The following is a 20,988-nucleotide window of genomic DNA, read 5'->3' on the forward strand; positions in this document are numbered from 1 at the left end:
CATCCGGATAATAATGTGTTCTCATAAAAGAACACATACGGCCGTCAGCTAAAAACGAAATGGTAATAAATCGTTCGTATTGAAGTCAACCATGATTTTATTGTAGTCATCAGTAACAAAAATATTCTTTATAAACAGTTTTAAAAGTTTTGTCGTAAAAAGAAAAGATTAGTGCATACATATTGTTCATGCAATAACCCTATTGTACTTAAATCATGTTGATGATTAATATTATTCAGTTGTATCATTTCCAACGTTTTAATCGTAATCGATACCAAAATTCAAAAAATGGTAAGAATTCTTAATCTATAGCACTACTTATCACATTTTCCCTCGTGGAAATCAGACATGATTTTCCACAACTGTTTGTAGAAATGAACGCATACTTCAACTAAGAAAAGCCTTATTCGCAATGTAGAAAGAAAAGGCACAATGTTCTTGCAGAGAAAACGGAAAAGTATAAATACAAAACAAACTGCATAGGAAAAACAACAATATATACAAACTATTAGATAAAGGATTAAACTACAAATGGTTTCCGTAACTACAGTATGGTCAAACAGTTATCAAAGGTACAATGATTATAATTTAGTACGCCAGACGCTCGTTTCGTCTACATCAGACTCATCAGTGACGCTCATATGGCACACTATACCTTAATCTGACCTTTAAAATAAAAACAAGACGAGAGATTGATATAAAATGCCATAAACAGTATGTACATTGAACAAACAAACTTGCTAAATTAAACAGAACAAATAACGATTGGCTTATTACTGAAAACTATTGAAAAAGATAATAATAAGTTAGCATGAAATCGGGAAAGAAACAAACTCAGCACCAGAATTGAACCGCTACATAAATAATATGATGCGCTAGATAGGGACATAAATTTGGACTTTTGATCGCCCCTAGTGTATATTTATGCATCCCCCATATTATAAAGTCATACGTTAGACAAAGGTTCTACTGCTGGAAGAAAGACATTCTGGCAATATATTGTGTTCTTGCCTTTGTTATTTTGCTAATTTGCTCTGGCTGTATGCCTTTTTGTTTTTCTTTGTAGATTTTTTTTTTAGAAATTATATTATGACACAATGTTGACTGCTGTACCCCTGTTTTTGACATTTCTACCTATTATATATTTATGTTTGCACACTGTTGTCATTACAATGGAATTGTATGCTTCTGGCATACAATTGAGTGGTTTAGATAGTTTTAAAACCAGGTTCAATCCACCATGTTTACATATGAAAATTATTGTACCAAACCAAAAATGTGACAGTTGCTATCTGATTGTTTGATGTGTTTGAGCTTTTGATTTTGCCTATTAATTAGAGGCTTTCCGTTTTGAATTTTTCGTTGGAGTTATTTTTTGCAACATGCCAGTCAATTCTTTAGTAGCTTGACATTGTTGCATCTGACCCAATATTTTGTAAGTGAACAAACAATTTATTTGTTGTTACTAAATAAACTAATCACAGATACCAGGATTATGATTTTGTACACTAGACGCGTGTTTAGTCTATAAAATACTCACCAGTGACGTCAAAAAAAGTTTTTAAAAATTCAAAAATTGAACTCAGAGGAAAGTTCATAATTACATAGCAAAATCAAATAACAACACGCATAAAAAACGAATGGACAAGAACTGTCATATTCCTGACTTGGTACAGGCATTTTCAAATGTAGAAAATGGTGGATTAAACCTGGTTCTACAGCGCTAACCCTCTCACTTTAATAACAGTCTCATCGAATTCCGTTATATTTACATGATGCGTTAAATATAAATGTTACAATTAATAAAACAGTCAAAATATGGGTACATCAGTCATCATCGTATAACAATTTTAAAAGGGACAATTTAACAGAACACAAAAAACATCTTCGATCTATGAACACATTGATTGATTTGAGTGTCTGACGTCAGAATTTTTTTTATACGTCACATAAATTTATCGTTCAATGTGCATACAAACAGTTGTAAAATTTACATAGGCAATGTAAGCATACAGGGTTAAAAAATCAAAAGCATATAAGAATAAATTACAGAAATAGACCGAGATTCAAACTAGACCAAACTAGGTAGAATTTATGAGATCCACAAATAGTTAATTCCACTACGCGATTGAATAATTGTGACGTTTGTGGTTCAACGTATTAGAAATATATCATAATGACATATAATAGACCAATATAATACTGACGGGATCTTTTAAAGTACAGTCACGTAATAAGAACAAAAGAAATACAAAGAGTATGAAAAGAAATAACGCTTAGTCAAAGTATTGTGAAACTGCAACACAATTGTTGGTACTACATAATTATTTAACATAACAACAAAGCAACGTTTTGTAGAGAGAAAAGCAATGTATTGGTAGATAATAGATCAACATTACCACTGAATCAATATTTGTAAGGGGAATACCAAAATTATTAGTGTTACCACTGAATCAAGATTTTGAAAGAGGACAACCCATCTACTATCTTCCAATAATCTTTTGACATAGTCTGAAATCGTACAAGAAATTAATACAGTTAAACCAAAGGTAATGTTTTAAAATGGTCCTTCTCATTAGCTTAAATTTCAATTTACTATTTATCGACCAATACCACAATGAATCATAGCTAATACAGAGACTAGATAGAAAATTAACTCTTTGATTGAAAATTTACGTTCCTGCGTTTTATTTATGACGTCAAAAATAGTACTTATTTTGATTTTTTACGAAAAAGTCAATGAAGATGGGTAAATTTCCATCGATTCCTGGACATGAAACATAGAGCGCATACGTCGACAATAATGACCTTTTGAAATAATGTTTATTTAGACATTTTACATATCTACCTTGAATATTTAGTTTGTCGCCACCTTCGTTCCATGATTCCTGGTCCTTGATTTGGTTGAAATTCGGCCGAATTAATCAAATGTTGCCAAAATCTCTTCTGTTGACCAATTTTGGATGTAAAAATCAACGCTTTAGTATAAAAAAAATTACAGAATAGTTTTTTTTAACTCTCTCACATGTCTTCAAGTCAGCTTAAAACGTTTTTCATCTTTTTACATTGAACGTTGTTAACGGGGCCAAATATGGCCCATACCGATCTTACGTTTTATTCCGAGAGAACGGAAATAGATGTCAATACAATTCAGACAACTTCTCATATACTGAATCTTCCTTAATAAGTCTTCTTTTTTTGGTTTAAAGTAGTCTACTGTCATTAAAGCTGTTTTAATCAAATAAGCTTTCGAAATAGTGTATGAAATGAAAAAAAAATTATTAGTGTCATATCGCCAAATCATTGTCATCTGAAAAAAAATTTGATAGTTTGTTAACATGTATTTTTTTCAATCTCCAGAATTATTTATTCACTGGATTATATCGGCTATATATGGGAGAAAATATCGAACTATATCTGTAACATGTCTTTGTCGATGTGGTAACTTTAAAGACGAACATGATTTCAGCATAATATGAATAAAAATCTTTTAGAACTTTTACCATTTTTATAAAAGATTAGTTAATGGGTAGATTGTTCAGCTACGAATCAATTATGACAGTCATAAAAGTTTGTGGGACATTACCTTATATAGCTGCAAAATTTCAATTATTTTAGAAGTCAAATCTCCTGACATTTTGTGAACAAAACTTAAAAAAAATAGTATGAAACTTCTAAAAATGACTTTGTGTACTGTGCAATTTAATAATTTTAGAGTTAAATCCCGTTGACTGCTCTAAGTGATTTAATATAAGTTGTAAGGGACATAATTGAATTGAATTGAATTGGTCTTAATATTGATGTCTGTAATTTCGTTCAATGATTGTATATAACTTTTGTATATTTTACAATATGTCTCCTTAATCTTACTCAAGATAAAGTTAGTTGTATCCTTAAACTAACTTAACAGCTGGAAAACAATTTTCAAATTCCGGACTTCAAAAAGGGCAATTCGGAAGAACAGGTAAACGTGATTAACATGACAATAATAAGTAACAAACAGCCAAAATTGTGTAGTCATGCTTCATAGACATATAAAACAACTAACATACAAACGAACATAACAAAAAAAAGGTTTTCATAATTAAAAGTACAGCAAAGTAACAAACAATGGCTTACTTTCCAGATAATGTAGTTATTAAATAAAATATAATGCAAGTGATATACAAAATTAAAACAACACTATAAAAACATCATGCGTCCGAATCAAACCTCTGAACAAATCTGCACCAGCTATGCAAAACGTTCAACACCAAAAAGCTCAATGTTCAAATACTAAAACTTATTCAAGAGTGATACGACGAATAGCAACATAGTGCTAACTAAGATAAATCAGAGACATATGTGTATATATGTCTCTGGATAAATAAAGTATACTTAGTCATTATGTGTAATTTGAATATGCTACTGATGTGACGAAAATCTTTAATAGTTAAATTGATATTGTCTTGTTTGCCTTAGACTCTGGTACTGATATGACCGATGAGGTGCTAAATGATGGTTATGTCTTAAATTGGGTCGAAAAAAAGCAATGTTTATGGTTGAATGATATTGATCTTATATTGACACTGGACAAAAGAAAGGTGTTAGATACCAAAGAGATTATAACTCATGAGCCGATGACAAACTGTCAACCCAATGGGGAAAAGACACGACCAAAGACAAAACAATATTAAAACACTACACAGAAAACAAAAAAATGGCACGAATACCACCAAATATCGGTCCCGGTCTCGGGTGCTCCGGAAGGATGTGCAGCTTTGCTTTGATAGCTGATCAAATTGATGTTAATAGTTTTACAAAGACGTTTCTAAAGGCTCATGGAAGACTCAGCATCACAATGTTGTTTGTGTTGACATGAATTATCATTGAAATGGTCGTAAATATAAATTAACTGTTTACAAAACTTTTATTTTTTTCAACCTCAGGAATAGTTTCCCTTAGCTGTAATTAGCAAAACTTTTTGAAATCTTTGGTCCTCAATACTCTTCAACTTCGTACATTATTTTGACTTTATTTCTTTTTTACAAGCGTCACTGAAGAGTCTTTTGTAGACGAAACGATCGTCTGGCACAAATTCAAAATGCCAATCTGGATATATATGATGAGTTTATTTGTATGGACACTTTTTAATTTTGGCATTCAATAAAGTGAAGGAAAATGTATCCCGTTCCTCATCTTTGGTTGAAATTCCAAATGAACAGACAGACCTATGATTATTTAAGACTTTCTCTCTTAATGTTATGTGAAATACACACAAAATGAGAAATGGTGTTGGTGGCTTTATCTGCAGGAAACAAATTATTTGTCATCGAGATAGGACAGGTGCTTACCAACATTGGGATCTTTAAAATCAACGAAGCATGAAACAATTCATTTCTAAATATTGAACAAATATAGTCTGTTATAATTTTGAAAAACACGATTGTGCAAATAACAGAACTGTTGTTATACTGTCGTTTTGTTTTGTTCACTCATCGTTGTCAATATAATAGAACTGTATGCTACTGTCATACAATTGGGAGGTTTAGATAGCTATAAAACCAGGATTTATCAACCATTTTCTATCAAAGAAACCATGTCGGTCGTTATCCATTCGTTTGGTGTGTTTGTGGATTTGATTTTGCCTTTTGATAAGGGACTTTTGGTTTTGAATTCCTCAGAGTTCGTTTTTTGTTATTTTTCTTTTTTCTGATACAATGTAAGAAAAACCTTGACTACATAATCAAGATCCACCAACATCGGTCAGAACCAAGCCACCAGCACAGAAAATTCTCTCAAAGGACAACCTTACCCACCGTGATAGATGTGTTGAATTATTGAGAACATACTTCTTATTCATATATAAGTTTTATCAAATTGTACAAAAACTGAGGTTGCAACTTTTTCAGAAATGTTTTATCTTAGACTATTTTTGGTTGTTCTCTTTAAGCTCTTTTTGTTGTAAATCCTATATATGGGTTTAATCAGTTTGCAAACTGAAACTTATTTTTATTTGTATCCTTGTTGGAGTGTATTCCAGAAAACTTACTAAAATATCATGGTTGAATACACTATAACTCTTCAGTCAAAACTTCATAATAAAAAGCCAAAGTATGTCAACTTTCATATAATAGTTCGTTTGTAATGGCAAGTTAAACTTTTTCTAATACTTACACATGTGGACGAAGTCACACTGAAATTTCTCTGTCCTGAGTGTTCTTGATATATTTGTACTCAATTCCTGTTACGTAATGTTGTCATTAAAGCGGTATTGATAACTTTGCATATTAGCGGGAGATTCAGCTAGCCATAAAACCGAGCATAAAACCAAATGCAACTATTTCTTTCCTAGTATGTCCTGTACCAAGTCAGGAATATGGCAGTTGTTATCGGAGAGTCCGTTTCTATGTATGTTGGCCTTTGTTTTAGCAGTTCAGTGTTTCTGTTGTTCTGTTGTTTCCTCATATAGTAGTTGTGTTTTTCTCGGTTTTGGTTTGTGACCCAGATTTGTTTTCGCTTAATCGATGTATGCCTATTGAACATGAGGATGAAAAAAAATCAGAGATCTATCTTTTATTTAGATTGGATTTATTGATTAGTATGATATTGCTGCTTTTATTTGTTCTATTGTCATAGAATGGATAAAGTAAACTCTTTTTTCGAAAAGTGATCAACAGTAAAATTATTCAATATGTTAGAAAACACCCACATTTTACTGTTTCAAGATCTACCTGAAATCGTTAATAGTAGCATATATACGGTTTACACTAGTACGACATGACCAAGATCATTGGAAACTCGGTGTCCCTTTTGGAATTTACATGAATTGTTTATGTATACTATGTATGATCTTTTAACTCTATTCACATATCAGCATGTAATTATAATGTATAACTTTAAACTTTGAATAAACTTTGATATAAATCAATTAGCGGAGAGGATACTTTGTTATTTTAGTTATTCTGCACGTTCTACAAATCAATAGATCTAGTTACAGATAAACTTGACCATTTAACTGAATAAGTCAATACAAATCTATCTAGTAATTACAGAGATTTCAAATTTGAAATATTAAATATTAAATCATTTGGATTGATTCCAAATTGTCAAGTTTAAAAGACTTCGGATTTAATTTTCGTGTTTGACCAAGTATTCTAATATCTTAATACTAATTAATTGTAACGCCATGAGTACTATATGTTGTTGAAACAAATTAAACATTAATAAACTTTGTATATATATATTTCGACCTTTACACTTTATAATTTAAATGATTGGCGATCTAGATACCATTGTAAAAGACTATTTCTTATTCTATGTTCGTTGAGAAATGTTTAAAGTATTAACCTTTATATATATATTTTTTCTTCAAGTTTTTAATCTTGTATTATACTGTTAACACTCATATGGGGAATAACTTTTGATATTAGAAATGGATTTTGTTTGTAGGTGACAGTTCAAAATGTCCTTTCATAGTCATTTTTACCAAATTTATTTTGTTACACATGCAGCACAGCCAAGCGGTCCCCCAACTTTGCAAGATATTTTTACTTTTATTCAAATCTGTTGACGAGTCAAACGAACATTTACACTTTCAAATTGGTACTAGAAACATAAACAACACTGTTGTCATCTTTGGTACACCTTAAAAGTGACTAAACGGCCCAAAAAGTTGTGATACTCGAGTAAATTTATTTTATTTGACGCAATTACTTTTATTTTTTATAATCCTGGTACTTTTGGTAACTATTTACACCACTGGGTATAGCCACTGCTGGTGGACGTTTCGTCCCCGATTGTATCACCAGCCCAGTAGTCAGCACTTCAGTGTTGACATGAATATCAAAAATATGGTCATTTTGATAAATTTCCTGTGAACAAAACTATGATTTTTTTTTAAAACTAAGGATTTTCTTATTCAGGAATCTATTACTAGTACCTTAGCCATATTTGGCACAGCTTTTTTTTGGAATTTTGGGTCCTCATTGCTCTTCAACTTTGTACTTGTTTGGCTTTATAAATATTTTGATCTGAACGTCACTGATGAGTCTTATGTAGACGAAACGCGCGTCTGTCTATAATCATGGTACCTTTGATAACTATTCACATATATCTCGTTTAACAGTAGACAGATGCAATTGGCGATTTCGTCGAATGTTTTCATTGTTTTGATTTAGGTTTTTGATATATTATTGGTATTTCATTATTAAGGAGGCTTGCGTATACAAAAATTTCGGCAAAAAATTCATCATTTTTTTTTCATTACAAATTTTATTTATTACACTATTAGTTATTACTTTATGATATGGTACAATAATCAACCAAAAAATCGATTCGGTTTGGCCCCAGATGACTTTTAAAATGTTTTTATCATTGAAAAGACTCCAAATTATCTCCCTTTGGTGCAAAAATGCCATGTTTTGGCATTAGAATGAAATATCTTCTTTAACTCGTCGGTGACCTATAGTTTTTATTATTGTTTTCAAATATGCTTTACATAAACTAAATAATTGTAAAATATTAGCGATTTCTGTAATTTAATTCTTTTTCATTTCCATATTACCTTTATTTCTCCTATTAGTTCAACAGAAAAAAGGACTTTAACAAAAATGTATGCTTCTTTCGGAGGCAGATTGTGAGCTTAAATAAACGGTGGCCCCATTTTTTTATTCCATTTTTCTATTGTTATGATAAAGTTCATTTATGAAAAAATATAGAGAAATCCTATAGTAGGAAAAAAATTGATTGAGACCCGAAATCCTCTTAAGTTTAATTTCCAGATCTGAGATCACCTCGGAATATTGCAATGGACAATACCTTTTGAATGGCTTTTCTGTCCGCAATCGGTTGACAATTAAAGAAACTTCGATAATGTATATTAATTTAATATATTAGATACTAACACTTTTTGTTATTTATTTACACAGTATACATTGATACTGGGGGACGTTCTGTCACAGGGACAGTATAGCTAATACTTTCGTTCGTCGTTTGATTACGTTGTGCTGGATAAATGTTATCTTCATTGGGATTTTTTAACAATTCAAGTTTTGCTAGCCAGTTTTTATAAAGTTCATATGTTGATGTGTTTGATGTCATCGTTGGAACAGCCCATTTTTGTTTTGTAATAGAGGTACCAAACTTATTCATAGCCGACGCACAAGGATGTAAGTTATGTGAAACCCTTTTCGGTCGATTTCCGGCAGAGAGTGATGATCTCATACCCTGAGGTGGCAACTTCCAACGGATACCAACGCAATCTAATTTACTTTTACCAGGTTTTGTAAAACTTACTGGTTGTGCATTAGAGTCACTTTTAAAACTCTTCACTGATACACTGTCAGTAGGCGATTGCGATGTGTAATATGTAGTAGCAGACCTGTCGTCTGTTTCGCGATCCAATCCGGTCCATGTGACCCGAAGACCTTTTTTCTTTTGAGATTTTTGGTCCTGTTTACTACTCACTGAGCTACCATCCTCGCTGTTGAGGTCGGAATCTTTCATAGACAATGTCAGAATTTCATATTCTGGCATGAAATAAGATTTTCTTAAAATGCTTTTCTCTGGAAATTGTTTCTCGTTAAGATGATGGTATTTATTATGCGGTTGAAAGAGTCCCATATGTTTGAAATGCTTGACATATGTTGGATCTTCATTTTCATATTCTACAGGAAACATATTGAAATTAGATTTCAGATCCTTTCTTTGTTTCGCTGAATCACGTGACGATGTCCTTGATAAATTTTCTCGGCGATGTTCGTCATCCAATGCTGTACTAGTATAGGCAGATGAGGACATTTTCAATGTAGGTAGCGATGATACTTTTGAGCTGGTATTTCCAGATCGACCTCTAATTTGAGATCTGATTTTATCTTGATTTTTCCTGAGATATTCTGATTGCCTTTTCATCTGTTCCTGTCTCCTAACCAACTGCTGACTCTGACTGTCGATACGATTGGCCTCCATTTGCATTTCGTTACTAAGTTGCTTATTAAGATGGTTAAGTTGAACGAGATCTTTGAGACTTTCCCGTCTGATTTTGTTCATTAAACCACCGTTTACTGCCACTTCGCCTGGTATACCCTGTCTTAGTTTCGCAGTAAGACTATTAGCAAGGAGATTTTTATCAACTTTCGTTTTTCTGTTTATCAAATAAACGTCTTCTTTTACGAATTCTTCAACAGTATAAAATGTCTCTTTCGGTCGTTTCTGTTTTTGTGAATGATCTGATTTCTGCTCAGATACGCTGATATTCTCCTTCTCATCAGAGATCGAACGTTTCCTCATCTTGATAGTCGACGTTTTTGCCCACGAAACTGAAAACCTGTAAATAGTAAGTAATACCACATATTTAAAATCACATCATGCTACTGTAAAAAACTAAATCACACGATATTGAAATTATCATACTAGTGCTCAAATCCATATATGAGTTCCGACAGTGAAATGTCGAAAGGTATTTACGGTTTGGATTGAGGTTTATTGTCCCGTTCTTAAAATAATTTGACAATAGAGATGTATGTATTAGAAAAATTGGTAGAATTTTGTTATTTCAGATTGGATCCAGTTTATTCACTAGAAGTTTTCATTGAATAATAGAAAATTACAGAATTGAAGAAAAGTGATAATAAAATTTAAAATGGAAATTGGGAATGTGTCAAAGAGACAACCTAACCAAAAGTCAGAACATAATCCAGGGCCACCAATGGGCTTTCAAAACAGCGTTAAATTTCAGCAATCGGAAGCGGGCTTCAGCTGGTCCTAAACAAAAGTGTGTACTAGTTCAGTGAAATCTCCATGCTTAACTTCATATTTACATTAAATATGCTTTTCATTTTAGTGGAAAGTATTTGCATTTTGATAGCAGACACATATTTTCATTGAAATTGGTTATGAAATTATTCCTTTAGTATGGATCATAACATTTACTATGGTATCGACAAAGTAAACAGATTAATGTCCGAATTTCATTATAAAACGTTAGAATTTAACAACTAAATAAGATTAATGAACTAATTACTGTAATCTTATCAACACAGTCATACAAAACACCTTTAACAGGTTAAAACTAAAATGTGTATACCCTGGGAACTAACTGCAAATAAAAAAATCAATTGGGTGGTTTATCTTCCTAACACAGGTTTCAAGTCCATGTTAAGCAAACCTGGATACAAAACTCCTGACTTTGAAGGACGAGTGGTTTACATAAACTTAAAGAACGAAATAATATATGGACTGATAGTTTACTGTAAAACAATGAACAAAGAAGGTGACGTTTTACTGTAAAACAACCAGTTAGATGTTGCCTTATGCAAAAAAGTATTTTAAAAATTAAAAATTAAAAACTAACCAAAAGAACAAATACACAAACAACAGTTACAAAACACTTCACAGAAATCAAATTCAACAACACAAACCCCGCCAAGAGGCGAGAGTTTTAAGTGTTCCGGAAGATAAAGTCACAAAGTGAACTAAATTGTGTATGGGGTTGTTAGTTTTGCTTTCACATTGAAAGGCATACTATCATATACTCTTGGATGTTAAAGCTGCAGGAGTCAATTCATGACTATGAAATAGGGTGATACGAATTAGGTCCCTGTTTGATTATACGTCCATACGCAAGATAGCAGTCAACACGAAAACTTGTAGAATTAGATAGTAAATCATTGAATGAGTTGATTTGTATTGAAAATCACTATTATTGACAAGAGAAAATAACAATGAGAAAAATAGACATATATGTATTCTCATCAGCTTAATTATGGAAACGTTTTGATCTATGAACAATACATGTGCCTCTTTACATCAGAGACATACAAACACATGGGTATATATGTCTCCATTTTCAGTAAGCTACTAGATTCATAGATGCATCGAAACTCATTTTAATAATTGAAGATAAAATATAAGTGAAAAACATTTATACATTATTTTAATGACAACCAAAAAGCTTTCAATATAAAATACCATAAAGATAACTATGCAATATATATATATATTGATTGATTGGTATGTGAAATGACGACGATTTAATAACATGGTGCATATAAATACAGTATACCGCCACATTCATGCACTGTCAAATATGAACGCGATAGCGGTTTAATTATAATACGAAATTTAAGCAAAACTTGCAAAATCCTTGTTCTGATAAAACATATAAAAAAAGTCAACTTACTTGTCAGATCTTATGTTTTAACTTATATGTATTATCTGTCCAATACATCTATATATATATACCCGAATCAGATCAATGTTACCTCCTTATCTAATCTAAAGTACCCTCCAGAAAGCCAGTGATCTTTAAACGACTTATTGGTACTTATCTATCAGACTATCCAATCAGTGCAGTCGAAAAACAGTAATAAACTTTTAAAAATCAATGTAAATCAATCACTGTACTTAAAACCTACAAACATATTGTGTACTTGTTACACTCAGTGAAGGTTGTATGTCAGTAATGTGATTAATTCTATAGGAGCTAAGTGTTAGGAGAGCGATGTACTCTATTTATGAAATGCACTTGCAAAATATGATTCCATACCTTTATATAGATATGTTTACTTATTCATTAAAATGAATCAAATAATTTATCGTGTTCTTCTTCAGGTACATAAAATAAATATCACTACTCCATGAAAATCATCAACCAACAGTATGTAGTGCAAAATTTCAAAATATAGTCCAACAACCAGTGCAGCAAAAGGAAAATCACAAAATACCCCAGATAACCGAGGACTACATTTTGTCACCTAAAATAATTGTTATCTTTTTTTTTCAAGAACAATGTTGGTAATGGGTTTTGGACTAGAAACTTTTACTAGTAGCTAGTTTTTTTTTAGAAACCTCAATCTCTAAAGGATATACTAAACATTTGATTCCATGGAAAAGTTTAAGCCTGAGCTAGCGGTATCCTCAATGATGTTAGTTATAGATACAAAGGTATAAAACAAAAATAACTATAGATGTCTCATTGGCACTCATACCACATCTTCTTATATCTATGACACAAATATAGTTAATGGGGGGAAAAAAATAGATCGACTGATTAGCATTCGTAAAAGGAAGCCAGAATCATTTACCATAAAATGGGGAATTAAAAAATCATTTTCCAACTTTTCCTCTAGACACTTTAGGGTGTTCATGTTTTTTTGTGATAAAAAAAAGCTTCTGGTTTGAAACGTTATTTATGTTAAAAAAATGTCGCAAGCTTGACAGAAAACAAAAATGGTGTTGGCCAAGTATTGTTTATTATGTTCTGTAAATATATTCTTGGTGTCCACTCAAAAGCAACAAATATTAAAAGGACTTTTAAAGAGAGACCAGTTGGCTAAAGTTATCTAAAGAATCTAGAAGTAAAAGATTTTTTAAGTCACATATATACCAAAAAAGAGCTAAATGATACTACTAAATTTTCTAAGTTGTGTCCTAATATAAAGTACACTCACTCCCTGTCTACCTGCTTTACAGAAAAATGTTTGAAGCAAATATCAATTAGATATGTCGTTTCGTTATCCATAAAGTCGTGTCATTTAGGTTATTTTCTAATCAACAATGTTCGACCAAATTATATTTGCTAATATTTATCACCAGGTGTATGGAATATAAATGAAAAATACTATAGAACTTTAAACATGTCAGTCTGTATTATTTAATACCATCGTCATATTTGGAATAGATTATCCTCTATTAGACTTCATATAGTATGATACAATATGTTAAGTTGAGTGCAACTATATGGTTTATCTGTGAACATGGGATGTTTACATCGAATTGTTGAAAACCTAAGCACGGATGTCTGACTAAAGTCTTTGCATGGTATGAAAAAGGCCACTGTGATAAATTTTCGACAAAATTTGATTTTATTTGCATGAATGTGAACCATTTTCACCTGTTTACAGTGAATATAACTCAAACATTTGCTGTAAGAGCAGCTACCGTATTTATTATTCATGCAATATTTACTTCTGGGTATCCAGTTCATTTGAAATAATGAAAACATATTGGTGGGGAATTAATTCTAAAGACTTGATTTTTCTAACGAAATGATGAGAATAAATGGCATGGGTTATAGAAATAAATTGGGTTCGTGCTGCTTATAGTCTATGTTGTGTCTTTTGTACTATTATTTTTCTGTTTGTCTTCTTATTTTTTAGCCATGGAGTTGTCAGTCTATTTTTGATCTATGAGTTTGGTTAGCCCTCTGGCATCTTTCGCCACTCTTTTAATCAAAATAAGGGTTGCTGAGTTTTTGTTGAATGTATCTCATAGGTAGTGTCAAAGGGATTACATACTATGAAAGACAAATAACAAATATGAGTAACATATAGTTCTAATTTAGGAGGGCAACTTGAACTCACTTTTAGAAAGTAACTAGTTTTACAATCATTGACTTGAAGAGCTCTGCATTGTTGGGGTGGACTTAATATACCGGCTTATATTTAACATTTGAATAAACCCTTATTTTGTTATTTCTCGTTTGTGTATCATATTTGTCATTAAAATTGACAATCACTACCGGACATTGATTGTTCCAAGATAACTTTTCAGGATTTAAAGACCTAGGGGGTAAACGCTTTTTTTTAGAATAAAATGTCAACGGAAACATCATTCTAAATCAGTATCTGAGTTATTACGGTTTCAGTATCCTTCACCAATGATACAAAAGAGAATCAAGGAAGTTGATAAAGATATAGCGATGGCGTCGGTGGATTATTTGGTATTTGTAAATTGATATTTTATTGTCTAATAAGAGACTCCCTAAGTACCATACTCAACAAAAATGAACAATAAGTCAACTCGTAAAAGGAAATCATTGTGACCTTTATAATACATCAAGAATAACCTCGACTTTCTATTACTTTTACTTTGATTTATAGCTATAAAAGTAAATATAATATTCAACACCACGACATTGCCATGAATTTGGACTGTATTTGGGCCTGTTAACATCTTGCGCTAAGGCCAACATAACTGAAAATTGACAAAAAAACTTATACTTAACCAATTGTATATATAACCTTTTATTTTGTATTTATCTTTGATCTTACGGATGAAAAAAAAATATTCTGAGATATGAAACGCTAACAGTGATGAAAACATAGATTATAAAAATGGTTATGTATATCTTTTTTTTCAATTAAGAATAAAAAAAAGTATTATCAAGATAAAAAAAACGAGAAAATTAATTGTTATAAAACCTACCATAATGACGATTTTCGTTCTGGACGCCATTTTTGGTGTAGATATATAACGCTTTCAGTTCCAAGTGTATGGTATTTCAGCAAGGTATCCAATAACATTAATTGTATAACCTCGATGGTTTTAAAAAATAGTATCTTCTTCCATTTAAATATTGTTAATAACCTTATTATCAATTTATCTCGTTGAATAGGGGCAACCGTAGGCAAATTTCTTCTTATGTATTCGAGAAAGAATAATTAATACTTTTATGGGCTTTAGTCGTCAATGTACAAATAGACCTGAGTCTGACCTTGATGTATGTAAATATACATTCTCTGTATTCAAGTAGGCTATGTTGATTTGCAAAAATGACACTTAACCAATTAACGTTTAACAAAGAATACCATTTCAATATTTTACTTCTGACAATTTAAAGTCTTATTTACAGAACAAACTTGTTAAATCCTAAGGTCACCTCTGGAAATATTTCAATGTTTTATGCATTCAAGTTTTTATTCCACTCGACATGACTTATGTAGATTGATACAAAGAATTTCATAAGATTTGCTGAAGATATTGGGACTGGTTAAAGATTTAAATCTTTACTATGCAATTGGAATAAACAAGGTACACCAATTTTAACAACAAAGAGAAATATAGTAAAATTACACATATAATCATAAACGTATTTGACAAAAATATGTCAATTCATGCAATGTTATATTTAAAATGTTAATGCGATGTTTTGAAATGTTTATCTTCACACGATCTCAATATAGACCTACATTAAATTGTTGAATAAGTCGCATAGGAAAAGAAATCAGAGTATGCTCACTTTTATTTGATACTCGCTTGGTGGCTACTGATTCGCTATTCAGCAAACATGACAAAACTTAATAGACAATGAATGCAACATAAAACTGGTAAATAACAAAAAAAGTTTAAAAAAAAAACCCGTAAAATACAGTTGTTTAAAGAGAAGCCATTCAAACGCTATACATGTATTTGATTATTTTCTAGGTGACGACAAGGAGTATTAAAATAAAGGACTTTCAAAAGCTCAATTCAAAAAAGTAAAGATAGCGAGTATATCCTGATATACGATATATATATCCGGATTCTTTCGAAACAAAATAACCTGAACTGAATGATTGGATATCACAAGGCATCATTCTTTGATTTCATGTGAAATCTAATAACGTAGATTATTAGATTTTAACTTTTGAGTAACTTCCCTATACTAGTAACTAACATATTGAAATGTTTACGATAAAATGTATTTGGTTGATATTATAAAAGAGAATATGAGTATACTTTTTGATTTCTATGTTAATGTGATGAAAAAAAAAGTCCCGTCCCCATGATTGCGCCTTGTTAATTCATTAGAAGGTTGACGTATACCCCTCATCTATGCATTTTAAAAATATTGAAATTACTTATAGAGTAAACTGGATATTTGTATATGTTACTTTATGTACACTCTGTTAACTATTAAATGGCCAATAAAGTCAAAGAGGGGGGGGGGGGGGGTTGAGGGAAAAGAAAAGAAGTCAAACTCAACCACAATAATGTTCACGTTCCCGTACGTGTCCCAACCATACTATTTTTCATGTTCCTATGCGTAACCCAACGATATTCCTGTTCAAAATTATAGGTGTGAATTGTGACATTGTCTTAGGAACAATCTATGCGACATAATTTGGTTTAAACTGTATATAACAGTGGCTAGTTTAACAACAAATTTTACGACTGAATTTGATCGTTAGTCGTGAATAATTCAGTATACTTACAAATAACTTTGAAACTAACCACTATTTTTTATGCTTTGTAGAAAAAATACGAAAAACAAATGATGGGTATTCCTCAAAAAGGACAACAAAGTATACCACATTACAAAACAAACTACATACAAAAAAATATAACATACCGTCTATATATATTAACAAGCTAATATCTGTATCAGTGTTTTAAGCCTCTAAACCTCCAATCCAGTTAAGCCGTGGTAAATGTATCTAACAAATACTTTTAAAACACCTGCAATTAGCAAAAAAAGTCAATTCATTATATGTTGTGATATGATTTGTGTCACCCAACTTTCTGTCTTCTTATGACCATTATGGTTGTCTTTATGATATCTGTTAACATCTCGCCCCTTATTTTATTGATTTTGTATTTACATTGTGTCATGAATCAAATTTATTCTTTCAGTGTTTGTTCACTTGTTTGTGTTAATTTGTATTTTGATTGAGGTTAGCCATTTCATATATTATGTTGTGCTCGATGTTACACTATTGTTTCAGATAATGGTGACGGAACTTGAAAACCCGCTGCATTTGTTTGCACCTGTTCTAAGGTCAGGAACCTGTAGTTAGTGGTTGTCGTTTTTTATATGTGGTTGTCGTTTTTTATATGTGGTTGTTATATATATTTATTAGACCGTTGTTTTTCCTGTTTGAATGGGTTTGCACTAGTCATTGCTGGGATCCTTTATAGCTTGCTGTTCGGTGTGAGCAAAGAATCCGTGTTGAAGACCGTACTTTAACCTATAATGGTTTACTTTTACAAATTGTGACCTGAAAGGAGAGTTCTTTTTTGCACTCCTACCACATTTTCTTATATCTATACACATGGAAAAAAGTATTGCAACACCAAATTGAAATTGAAATAAAAAACACTCTTTATTTTTTTGTGATATAATTTGGTAAAATAGAACTAGTTAAACATTATTTAAGTATCACCTGAGTTTAATCAATAAATATCGACTCGATAAGTTTTTCATCTGCACATGCAGCTACTGTACCCGTAAACAGCAAAACAGATGTTTTTATCTTCATTGTTTTCAACACTTTAAATAACCAAGTTTTTAAAGTTATGTGATTGACACCTTGTAATGGGTCCTTGACAACTTTCAACTGCAGCAAGATGGCAGATTATCAACATAAGAGAAGCAGGGATGTCGCTGTAACAACTGCACGTATTGTTGGTCATCACTATTCCACTATAACTCGTTTTGAGAATAAAAACAGGCAATAAACGCTGTTAAAGACCTTCCAAGATAATGAAGACCCCCTATACCATTTGCTAGGGAAAATCAAGCATAATGAAGGTTGGTCAGAAGGAAACCCATTGCATACAAGACAATCCTAAAAAAAGAGTGGTGGCCATACAGGAGCCTTTTAACAAGAACTGTTCGAATTCGACTCATCGCTACTGGTTATCTTGCGATAAGACCATTTCGGAGACCTTTGCTAACGAACAGACACACAGTTTTCCGTATCCAATGAAGTGCAGAGCTCGCCAAAGTTGGAAATTAGAATCGTGGAGGAAGATCCAATGTTCAAATGGAATTCGGTTCATCTTCCTTGGCCCGATCGTAGCCCGGATTTGAACCATATCGAGCATATTTGGGACACGATTAGGCGGAAAGTGCGCGAAAGGACACCCAGTTCAAACACATCATGAAATAAACTATGCCCTTCATCAGAAATGGTTGCTGCTTCCTTAGCAACAAATTAGTCTATTTATGGCAGGAATCAGAAGACGTTTAGATGCGGTTATCCGTTTGAATGAAGGCTGCGCACAAAGTACTTATTCTTTGGCGTATAACGTTCAACCATGATGTGAACAGTCAACTGAAGACTAATTTTGAAATGTCTGACATTGTAAAGTTCGACTACAGTAAAAGTTGTAAAATGCATTTTTTTGTACAAAAAGCACTTCATTTTGTTATTTAAATTGTGGTTATAAAAATCTTTTTTTTTTCAAACATTTTTTGTTCGTTTCAATGCAAATGTTATCATAAACTATGTGTCAATAATATTATACACATATTTTATTACATTTTATCCAAAAAAAGAGGCTGATTTCTCAAGTTAAAAAATCAAGGTGTTGCAATACTTTATTTACCGACAAGAACAGGTTCCAAGCAACCGAATGATAGACTTGTGAAACATGGGGAGATATTTATAGAGACATCCACGGACAATATAGTATAAGTTGTCATACAAATACGTATGTTGTAGTTGACATTAAAAATTAGAAAAAGTGAAATTTGTTTGCACCAGGTATTTTTTACATGAAATTTAAAACTGCATCACAATTGGATGACTTAATACATTATTTTTTATTTATTGTAGACTTGTTCTGTGAATTTCTTAAATCATTTTACAGTTATAGATGAAGGTCATTCATTATTGTTGGTACCTTTTAATGTTACATGTATATCAGTTTGTCCAAAGTCTACACTTTCTTGTTACCAAAACATACAGATTTTGTCGATTGATTAGTAAATGCATATGCAAACTATCCTAAATACTTATTTAAGCTTATTTTGAATTTACAAGTGTAACTTGATCATATAGTCATATAGTCTGAATTGATTTTGATATGATCATGAAAGTTCGTGAAATTACTCAGCTTTTAAAAGTTCTTGACATATTTTCGCTTTGAAATAAACAATAGAAACCTGTCTTCTTTGGGGGTGTACAAGTTGACATTTTAGTCAGGGGAAAACATAATTCTATTTATAAAGCTTTGTACCAGCCTTCAGTAATTGCGAGTAATTATGCATTTTATTTATCCAATCATATCTCTAAGGTCGCTTAATTTCTAATCTATGAGTCCTTCGTCATATCAGTGTTTTTTCAGTGTAATCAGTCTTTCCCCTCTTTATGTATTTTTAAAACATCAATGCCGAAAGTTATGCCAGAGAGTTAAAGACACATTTAGCCTTGCTGCCGTCATTAATTGTTTTCGTCTATTGGTTTTACAAAAAAATCATGCTGTTCCGTTGTTTTCTTTTAAACGATCCCCGGGTTTTATTTACGGTTATTGCTTTAATCAATGCTGAAACCCTTGCGCTAGACATGTAATTGTCCACATCATTGTCCTTATGTGTAAACTGCTGGTCAGGTTGTCTCTTACGAATATTTATACGTAACCTTTTCGAATAACTTGATGTCATTTTAATCGTATCGATTTGAATGATTTTTCCTTTGTATTTAAATAATTTTAGGATATTGTTTCGATAACATCGGATTAAAGTTACCAATGTCAGTGTTCATATTGATTGGCTTTTTAAAAACACCCCCTCCCCTCTTTTACATTGATCCTTTCATACAGCAACATGATAAAGGTTGCGTTATATTACTTTATATTAAGTATTTTACCATTCAAGAGCTAACAACCACCATGTACACAATAGTGTTGAATTAAACAAACGAATATTACTGGTAAGTTATGACTAAACCAAAACAGTATTGCTTAAAGAAACAATGCTTACCTTAGGAGTCTGGTCTATTCCTTATAACTTTGCATCAGTTAAATAAACTACACCAGTAAAATCAATGTTCATCAATGGTTACATCCTTCCCGTAACAGTCTTTGTTATCAACAAAACAGTATTAAGTTTAATATTGATTGAAAAGGACGTCTGTGGAATTAAATAAAACTATTATTTAAATGAGAGAAAATCCTATTCGAAACTTACTAATGCTCTTAGTAGACATGCTTGGATAAATAAAATTTAAGTAGTCAATTGCATTAAATCTACGAACCCTAACATATTTAAAATAAATTGAATAAAATCATAAAATTTGTAGTAGGTGTTTAAATTTGTTATTGCTTCCGATAATCAGGTGAGAAGAAAATTACGCTTTCGGTACTGTATAATTCCAACTATAAAACCTGATTTGATTAGAAATTCGTCGAATAGTTGACGGATATACCAGAACATTGTCACTTCTACATTAAAAAAATAAACAAACTACATGTAGCCTATTTGTGAATTATCATCAAAATACAATTATCCAATTATGAACATAT

General features: G+C 31.6%; 1 protein-coding gene across 4 annotated transcripts; it reads right to left on the bottom strand.

The window, feature by feature from the left end:
• Positions 1–8,851: 8,851 nt before the first annotated feature.
• LOC134712358 (uncharacterized) lies at positions 8,852–20,643 on the bottom strand. Of its 4 annotated transcripts, XM_063573818.1 has the most exons (3): positions 20,447–20,643; positions 17,093–17,199; positions 8,852–10,306 (listed from the first exon to the last, which is right to left on the bottom strand). In XM_063573818.1, the coding sequence occupies exon 3, from the start codon at positions 10,267–10,269 to the stop codon at positions 8,902–8,904; it is 1,368 nt and encodes a 455-aa protein (XP_063429888.1). In that variant the 5' UTR covers positions 10,270–10,306; positions 17,093–17,199; positions 20,447–20,643; the 3' UTR covers positions 8,852–8,901. The 4 variants fall into 4 exon arrangements, with proteins under 4 accessions (XP_063429888.1, XP_063429891.1, XP_063429887.1 ...); XM_063573821.1 differs by lacking the exon at positions 17,093–17,199; XM_063573817.1 differs by lacking the exons at positions 17,093–17,199; positions 20,447–20,643 and adding an exon at positions 15,187–15,407.
• Between the last annotated feature and the right edge of the window lie 345 nt (positions 20,644–20,988).

Source organism: Mytilus trossulus, chromosome 3 (assembly GCF_036588685.1).
Source record: "Mytilus trossulus isolate FHL-02 chromosome 3, PNRI_Mtr1.1.1.hap1, whole genome shotgun sequence".
NCBI lineage: Eukaryota > Metazoa > Mollusca > Bivalvia > Mytilida > Mytilidae > Mytilus > Mytilus trossulus.